This window comes from Callionymus lyra, chromosome 14, assembly GCF_982586985.1.
Source record: "Callionymus lyra chromosome 14, fCalLyr1.hap1.1, whole genome shotgun sequence".
NCBI classification, from domain to species: Eukaryota; Metazoa; Chordata; class Actinopteri; order Syngnathiformes; family Callionymidae; genus Callionymus; species Callionymus lyra.
In genome coordinates this window covers 14,782,601-14,792,156 of record NC_141831.1, presented here as the reverse complement: position 1 = coordinate 14,792,156, position 9,556 = coordinate 14,782,601, and the positions used below count along the sequence as shown (strand labels likewise).

The 9,556-nt window shown below is 39.3% G+C and overlaps 1 protein-coding gene across 1 annotated transcript; it reads right to left on the bottom strand.

Annotated features, from left to right (window-relative positions):
* Positions 1 to 778: 778 nt before the first annotated feature.
* Positions 779 to 7,682, bottom strand: kcnk4b (potassium channel, subfamily K, member 4b). Its single transcript, XM_087807504.1, has 6 exons — positions 7,479 to 7,682; positions 4,074 to 4,191; positions 3,849 to 4,009; positions 3,582 to 3,768; positions 1,433 to 1,575; positions 779 to 1,360 (listed from the first exon to the last, which is right to left on the bottom strand). Exons 1-6 carry the CDS (start codon positions 7,665 to 7,667, stop codon positions 779 to 781), a joined length of 1,380 nt encoding a protein of 459 aa, XP_087663630.1. The 5' UTR covers positions 7,668 to 7,682.
* Between the last annotated feature and the right edge of the window lie 1,874 nt (positions 7,683 to 9,556).

The following is a 9,556-nucleotide window of genomic DNA, read 5'->3' as shown; positions in this document are numbered from 1 at the left end:
AAGAGATGTCAGATTTGTTTGTGTTCACTTAATATTTTTTAGGGGTGATACATATGGACAAAGTGGGAAAAACTCTCTAACTCTCTAACTCTAAGGACTCTAATATCCTATTTAGAGACTGTGTGAGTGAAAAAGAAATAAATACAAATTAAAAGTGTTTTACATGATCTTTGAACTTCCTTTTATTGATACATTTAAACAAATTCAAGTCTGCTCTCAGTGTACTACAGTAAGACATTTTTTTCTAATTTCATTTTATAATAAAATCCGTTCAAATTAATTGTTTTATAATCTCCTAAATCATTTAAGCATTATTTGGTTAGTTAACTTAAGCCTCCAATATCATTTGGTTCTCTACATGTGTCCCAAAATAACAATTCTTATTTTAGATTTTTATGTTGTGCCGGACTAACTGAAATGTTTTCACCACACACACAGACACTTATCAAAATCTTTATTTCAGACAAGCAGGTTTATTCTGCTGCCAGTATCAGGTCATTAAATAAGGCCACACGTTATGACATTTTTAAAAGACTATACAAGCAACAGGGTTCACTTTGGTCTCGGGGCACTTTAGGGAAGAACTATATTATTTTATTCCACCAGAGAGCAGCAGTTCCTTAAGACAGAAACGACAGCATGAAACTATACACGTGTGAAGACCAGCAGGCACATGCTGCAGAAGACAAACAAGGCAACAGCTTTTTACATTCAAGCAGGAAAAACAACATCCTTAAATTATCTGCCAGACTCTCGAGCTGTCGGTCTTACAATCTCATTAGGACTTTTGTGGTACCTCGGGGACCTGTTGTGGGTTTCCATTAAGCTCCAGTATCTCAGGGTAGATCTTGTTGATCTTGGTTTTCCTCGGTGGAACCGGTCTTCTGTGGCGACGTCTCTTGGCCTGGCGGGAGCGGTCGGCGTCACTATTTGTCGTGGGGTCCAGCAGAGGATCCAGATGCAGTTTCCCGCTCTGAGCGTCAGACGATTCGTCGATGAACGCCAGATTTTCCCCAAAGTAGTCCAGAGGCTGAGAGAGAACGGGGTCTTCCTTCCTTGTGTTTTCTTCAGGCACGTGGTCCGTCTGAGTCACCTGAGAGTCCGATTCCGACCCACTCTCGGACTCGTTGGACGACGATGAGGAGGTGTAAGATTCCGACTCGGACTGGCTGCCATTTTGGTCTTCACGTTCTGGGGCGTCGTTCCCTGCAGCGTTTTCCCCGCGACCATGGTGACCACGGCGACCGTGGCGGCGCTTTCGACGATGACGTTTGAAAGGGTCGTCGGGAATTCGAAAATCCACGGACATGTTTTGGATGTTCTGAGTCCAGTCGGTGGCATGGGCTCGCAGCTCCTCCATCTGAGGCGGCCGTTGAAAAATCACAGGTCTTACAGGAGAAACTTTATTTTTTTTAAAAATTGACAGACTCACCTCAGCTCTGGTTTTCTTGGAGAGAACCCGTAGCCAGTTACCGATCATGGTGAGGATGGATGCAAAGTAGGCAAGACCCAGGATGATCCAGAACCATACAAGAGGTTTATACCAGTGGTCGCTACCTTCGACTCCCGAGTCCCCTACATGGAGGAGAGGTTTTACTAGGTTTGGCAAACAAACTGCAAACATTAACCCTGAGATGCATTTGAAATGTTCCTACATTGTAGCTCATGTTTTAAGAACCTTTTCCAAAAAGGTTTGTTTTTTTAAAAGTTCAAGTTAAAGGAAAAAAATAAACCTTAACTTGTTTAAATCAAATTTGCATTAAAATAAATTGACTGAAGATTCGTGTCAAACCCGGGGGCCAATTCCGCCGTGTGATTTTATGTGGCCCGCCAACTGATGTGCTCAAAGTATAGTTTATTGTGTGTCCTATAATAAAGATGTTAAAATGTTAAAGTCAAAACAAGGAGCAGAGATTATTAATGTAGTAAAAAGAAAAAAAATAATAATATTATGAAGGGAAAATGAAGGGAAAAAAAGTAATTACGTTTCTTTTAAAGACTGTTGGGTATATAGATTTTGTTTGACCCACAACATTACATTTATAAAATATTTTGGTCCATTGTGTGATTGAGTTTGAAACTATTGCCATAATGGTTAGCGCAACCGCCTCAAAGCGAAAAAGTTGCCGGTTTACTTCCAGCTTGAGGGAAGCAGCATTCCTTTGTGTGTAGGTTTCACATGTGTGTGTCCTGCAAAACAGGCCAGCAACCTGTTTAAGGTGTCCCCTTTCTATTGCCCTATCTAGCTGGGATATAGGCTACTGCCCTCTCATGGTTGAACATGAATGGAAGTTCAATTACAACCCTAAACTTGATTTTATTTGGGCAAAACACACCACCTTAGGGTCTGGCTCATGTAAATATACATTTCATAGGCCTGTAACTTGGACTAGTAAAATAGTTTGGCCCCTTTATTTGATTGAATTTGGCCCTGCTGTTTTCACTGAGAAAGGTAAAAAGAAAAAAGTATTTGTGCACAAAAACAAATTCAAAGGCAAAATAATTTAAAGATTAAATAGAGTTCGCTTGGTTTTATTAAAAGCCGTAACCTTTATTAACCATTCCCCTGATGACATTAGAACGAATGGCGTCACATTTACAAAAACCCATAAAAACATGTTTTCTTAATCATGATGTTAATTGTTTGCCTTTCATTGTGGGGACATAATTCAGCTTCATCTGCTGGAATCTACGTTTTAATGCAACATTATGTTTGACTCATAAATAATTCATGTCCGCAAAGAAACCCTCATTAATTATTGACAAAAGTGTCTCAAACAAATGATGTCAAACACTGCGTTGTTTAATCATGTCTGCCTAGTTCATTTAGGTGTTTGACTGCAATATCCGACCATTCATGAACTTCCGTTTGTGTGTAGCTACTTTTATCTGAAGTTTTCGATGTATTTCGCTTAATAATAGAAGTGAATTATCTGGAAAGAAGTAAGTAATTTAGTAAGTAAGTAATTTTTATTTGTATAGCGCTTTTCTAGACCAGGGTCACAAAGCGCTTAAACAATCAAAACAATATTCAATAATTTATATACTTTAAAGGTCAAGATAAGACTGATAACACAACAGGAGTTCCAGAAAATCAAGGAAAAGCCTGAACAAATAAAAACGTCTTAAGATGTTTCTTAAAGGAGTCAGTAGACTCCATCAAGCGCAAAGAGAGAGGAAGATCGTTCCAAAGCTTAGGAGCAACAGCCTTAAAAGATTTCTCTCCTCTGCTCCTGAACCGTGTGCGAGGAACCATCAGTAGATTCTGATCCACAGACCTCAGAGCCCGAGCTGGGGTGTAAGGCTGGATCAGATCACTGATGTAAGGAGGAGCCTGACCATGAATAGATCTGAAAGTAAGAACCCGAATTTTAAAGTTGATCCTGAAAGAAACTGGAAGCCAGTGAAGAGTTTTAAGGATCTGAGAAATGTGAGTTCTTCTACTTGAGCGGGTCAGAATTCTCGCTGCAGAGTTCTGAATCAACTGCAGGCGAGACAACTCCTTCTTGTTAAGACATGAAAATAAACTGTTGCAGGTTTGTGTCTTTCGAAGATGTTAAAAAAAAAAGGCAACAATTTACCTGCGACATAGTCACCAAATCCCACCGTTGTCAAGGTGATTACCACAAAGTAGGCGGACTCTAAAAGAGTCCACCCTTCCACCTTCTGGAAAATCAGGATGGGCACAGCGACGAAAAGTAAACAACCCATCAGGATGGAGAGGACGGCGGAGATAACTCGCACGATAGTAGGACTCACACGCCATTTCTGCCAGCACAGGAGAAGAAAAAAAGGTGTGTAGAGAACATGCTAACATACTTAACTTAAAGCTTCAAGTGGTCTCTGACCAGAAAGAGCTTCTCTATTTTGGCCACGGTCTTTCTCAAGCCGGTGCCCAGGTGGTCTCCCACTCCCGCCAGCAGGATACCGAAGAGAGGAATGCCTACCAAAGCGTAGAAGATACAGAACAACTGACCGCCTTCCGTTTTTGGGGAGATGTTGCCGAAACCTTTCGAAGAAAAGAAGAAGCGTCACAGATTTGATGATGGTCTATCGCTATACTGGACTCTCACCGATTGTTGTGATGATGGTCCCTGAGAAGAAGAAGGCACTGGCCAGGTCCCACTGGCTGACGAACGTGGAGTTGCCTCTGTTAGGGTCCACGCCGGCGCCAATGGCTTCAGCCACCTCCTTGGAAATAGAGATGGAAGTGATTAGCGCACAATGTATTGTATATATCACTTCAAAGTCAATGACTCAGGACCATTAAAAAAAAAAAAAGCTCGCTTGGTGGTAGGTGAGAGGCTGGAAGGCAATTGAGTCTGTGGTGGAGAGCAGGTCACTTAATCAACTGCCCTCCATCAAACTGCAGACCTCAGAACATCTCAGAGGATCTGTCTCCGGGATTTCAAGCAGAACGCACCGCTGGGATTATTGTTGTAAGAGCAATACACCAAACTCACAATACAATCCGATATGTTATTTTTAAGCTCACGTTACATTTCGGTAAGATATATTCATCTCATAATGTTTCGGAAACATTTTATAGAGACATCAGACGTACAGTGACATCTTGTGATCCCATCCCACTCTCCTTTGGTTAAATTAAAAGAACTGAAACCAAACTGTCCCAACATCAGCTTCAAAAGCTGCTGGATTTGACTGTATCCTCTCGTCCTGAGTCGTCGCATGGATTTCCCTGGATTTCATTGGTCGGAAGTTAAATTGCGACAGACGTCATGAATATTTGAATGTTGGATGTTAATAAAGAATATAATTATAAATCCATTAATATAATCTCTAAATTTAGGAAAATGTTGTCGGAACATGATCTGGAGCTTGTAATCCATGCGTTTGTGTCTTCTCACCTGGACTATTGCAACAGTTTATTTTCATGTCTAAACAAGAAGGAGCTGTCTCGCCTGCAGTTGATACAAAACTCTGCAGCGAGAATTCTAACCCGCTCTGGTAGAAGAACTCACATTTCTCCGATCCTTAAAACTCTTCACTGGCTTCCAGTTTATTTCAGGATCAACTTTAAAATTCTGGTTCTTACTTTCAGATCTATTCATGGTCAGACTCCTGCTTACATCACTGATCTGATCCAGCCTTACACCCCAGCTCGGGCTCTGAGGTCTGTGGATCAGAATCTACTGATGGTTCCTGAACACGGTTCAGGACCAGAGGAGAGAAATTCTTCCAGGCTGTTGATCCTAAGCTTTGGAACGATCTTCCTCTCTGTTTGCGCTTGATGGATCTACTGACTCCTTTAAGAAACATCTTAAGACGTTTCTATTTGTTCAGGCTTTTCCTTGATTTTCTGGAACTCCTGTTGTGTTATCAGTTTTATCTTGCCCTTTAAAGTATATACTTTATTGAATATTGTTTTGATTGTTTAAGCGCTTTGTGACCCTGGTCCGGAAAAGCGCTATACAAATAAAAATTACTTACTTACTTACTTACCTATAATTGCTTTATATAAAGTATTTGTGCTTGATCTGTTTAATATTTTCACGACGTGAATCACATAAATACATTCAAAGAGCCGTATGTGTTTTGTCAATTTCAGTATAGGCGAGCTAAACTCCCCTACACTTGGTAGCTAGACTCCATTAGTTCATATTCAGTTCAACTTCAGTTTTCAACAGGTGTCGAACCCGATGGTGTTGGTCAGTATGATTTATTACTCCGGCAGTACTTGACAACAACCCCACCTGCTTCGTTTACCTCCGAGTTTCTAAATCAAGTGGACATTCCGGCTCTGCTATGTCGAAGGCACGCATCCGAAGACAAGCTAACAGGCATTTGCAGCGCTCGGTTCTGGAGCGGAGACAGATGTTAGCATAAATGCTGAGGTTGCCAAGTTTGCATTGTGAAGCTGTGGACGTATCGGCTTTCAAACACTTCCACCTTCTAAGCCCCGCTCGACCCGGTGACCGCACCTGTTTCTGTTCTGGCCCTGCTCAAGTGTTAATGTTTGATCGACATTTTTGTGTCGCCGCCGCTTCCAAAAAAAAGATCAGAGGGCCCTGTTGGGTGGAACACTATTGCGTACATTCAAAATATATGAAAAAAGCTTCATCACGATTCAAATTGTTATTACCTTTAATTGCTATATTTTATTAAAATGATCAATTCATGAGTTCTGAAGACACCCTGTACCGATCACCGTCATTTAATACTGAGTTTTTCGGTCCGTGGGAAGAAATAGAAAGAGTGATCCACATATATCCTGTTTGACTCAAACTGGATTTAATTCTGAATTCAAAAGTCCAACCCCTTTTCTTCGGACTCTCCCAAGAAGCCACGCCCCCACAGAGCAACACACCCTCAACTAGATTCAGCCAGTAATGTTTAAAGTGAGAAAGCTACGATGGTGTAAGATAAGGAACTGAATTATGAATGTCAACAATTATACAGAGACTTTAAATAATAGTTAAATCCGAGGTTGTTGGGAATTTGATACTCCCTGTTAAAAACAGGGGCCAAAAACATCAAACAAAATGTATATTTATGAAACACTCTAACACGTAGTATGAGTCCAATTGTGATATTGTCTTTTTTTTAGTCTTCGAAACTTAGATCTATCTTTTCTCTTGAATGATCTCTTTGCTTGTTCTCTTCTCTCAATAAAACTTCCCATAAATTACCTGAAAAAAGAGTTTTACTCCTTTTGGGAGTCAGTGTTTCATTGTTGACATCGATTATCTCTATGGAAGTGTATCAGTGTCATCTGAATATTGAATGTTTGTATTTCAAATGTCATTTCCGATTTTTTTGTATTGCATTGAATTATGTTTAAATAATTAAATTCAATAATTTCTATACTGGAAGGTTAAATATCTTTTCATTAAATAATCGAATTCCTAATGAATGGCTTTTTTTTTTTTTATTTACACAAAGAATATGATATTCTATATAATAATTATCCAGTAATTCCTTTTTTTCCCCCACAAATTCAACAATATTTAATTTGTAGCCTTTTAAATTCAATATTGTCTGGTGGCACTACTATACCAACATTTAAAAGGCTACAAATAGAAAACGATATCATTTCTGAACTTTGAATAAGAATATCCATTTTTTAAATATTTGAATTTACTTATTCAGAAAATTTCAAACGCACTCTCATTCAATTTCAGCGAGAAAAAAAACCCATAAAAACCTTTTTATATATATATCTTATTGGATTCAAATATTTTAAAAAAAATCTATTTTAAAATGTTGAATAAAAGTTTCAATATTTTAAATGTTAAATTCAAACACATTTTCTACTGGCACTGATATACTTTGATGAATCTTTCTCTAAGATAAGGATATTATCTTAAACACTAGCATCTTTACAGTATAGTTCATATATATGAATATTTATTTTGAGCTAACCATCCGTTGTCCCACTTAAAATGACTATCAGGGCCTGACTGGCCCCGGGGCCCTTGAGTATGACATGTGTAGATGTCTAAGATGGCGAGAGATACCTGGATCAGGACTTGCAGGTTCTCCAGATCGACGCAGGTGAAGTTGAGCAGGAAGTCCCGGCACGTTCCCTGCAGCTGGAAGTGCTTGCCTTCCTCCCGAGGAGCCTCCAGGGTCCTGAACACCACGGCGCCCAGCACCAGGTACAGGAGCACTCCGGTCAGGATGGCGAGTAAGGTGGAGCAGCGCATGGCTGCCCCTCCTCTCAGATCGAACACAGACGGCTCCTGGACTCTGGCAGCGACCCTATCGTCGAGGTCTGGATCCCAGCTGCTCAGACTGAAAGATCCAAAACCACAGCAGTCACCACAAAAGATGAAGCTTCTCCTGATCGGGGCCTGGTGAGATTCACGTGCCTGCTAATGCGCTGCTGCCGTCTTCGTCTCTTCCAGTCTTTCTTTGTGTTCGGCGTGAGGATGGAGTCTCTCGACCCGTAACCAGGGAGTCTGTCGGCCTCGTCGCCTGCAGGAGGAGACACTAGACAGAAGCAAGTACTCAGTGTTTGGAACAGATCTGATCTTTTTAAGGTTTGTTAAAGCTTCACAAATTGTGGTACGTTTATGGGTGTAATGGCAAGAATCTGGAGGTACGATATTTTACACGATACAAGGTCAACCATGCAATATATTGCGATAAAGGGAGATACTGTGGGAAAAAGGATATATTTGTAGTATTGTCGAGTACTTGACTCTGGTGTTGCAGAATTTACAGACCCACATGACTCTTGATGAAGTCGAAACTGCTTTAATTTGTTTTGAAATCAAATTATGTGCTGCTTTAAAAGTTGCTGGAGTCCACTGTATCCCCTCGTCCTCAGTCGTTTTGTGGGATCTCATTGTTCCTTTAGCTGGAAAGGACGTAATAACTGCTGCCATCTTGCGGCTGGAAGTTTAATTGCAACACGGAAATGAACAAACGATTTGACTATTTACATGTTAATTGTAAATAGATAAGTCTTTAACACACTTTATTCAATATAAAACATAAAAGAACTATGATAAAAAAAGACAATGAATTGAAAAGTCCAAAAAACTAAATAATATGAATAAAAATAACAATAATATTTACTGTATAACTAAACAGTACTTTTGAATATTGATTGATTGACTGGATAATTGTAGATATTTTCTTTCACCTACATAATTTATATAGAGCAGGATTCTTGAAACCGTGTTTCGCTGATGATAAAAATTGGTCCTGAGCTCAATGAAAAAAAATCCCTTCGATGATACAGCTATAGGAGGAATTTTAATGTCGCCGGTGTTAGCTTAGCATCACAAATGAATACTTGTTGAAATAAGGACAATTAGGTGATTAACATTAGATGCTAAACTGAATTAACAGAGCGTTTAGAGCTGCTGGAGTCGACTGTATCCTCTCACCCACAGTCATCACCAGAATGTCATGGTTCCTTTAGTGTGGCGGACGTAAGGATGGCTGCCATCTAGTGGTCGGAAGTTTAATTGCAACCCCAGAATGAACAAACGATGTGAATATGTGCATGTTCATTGTAAATGAAAATGTTTTAAACACTTAATCAAAATATAAAACATAACATAAGAACTATGTTAAAAAACAAAGCATGTAAGCAATAAAGAAAAAATAATTTTGAGAAAATAATAATATATACGGTATAATGACACAGTGCTTTTGAATATTGGTATGGTGTTGTTGGAAAAAATATTGTGACTTATAAGTGTATTGATATTTTCTTAAGACCACATAAATCATACAAAGCAGGATTCTTAAAACTGTGTTTCACTGCTTTAAAAGACATCTATCCTACAAACCAACCAAAATGAAACATAAAATATATATTTTTAAATCCCCTTGATGATACAGCCATAGCAGTAATTTTAATGTTGTTGCTGTTAGCTTAGCATCACTAACATCGCTGCTTTTTCCAGTTACAATCTAACAAGTGAATACTTGTTTAAATGACAACAATTATATGGATAACATTAGAGGATAAACTTTAACTAATGAAACTTTAATAATAATAATTAAAAGAGCTTTAACAGATGCTGGAGTCGCCTGTATCCTCTCGTCCTCAGTAAGTCGTACTGACTCAGGACAGGAG

Coding starts and splice junctions, on each gene's coding strand:
- kcnk4b (XM_087807504.1), bottom strand. CDS start 7,667: ATGCGCTGCTCCACCTTACTCGCCATCCTGACCGGAGTGCTCCTGTAC. Junction 4,010..4,073: donor GACCATCATCACAACAATCG/GTGAGAGTCCAG, acceptor TTTCTTCGAAAG/GTTTCGGCAACATCTCCCCA. Junction 3,769..3,848: donor AAATAGAGAAGCTCTTTCTG/GTCAGAGACCAC, acceptor CTGTGCTGGCAG/AAATGGCGTGTGAGTCCTAC.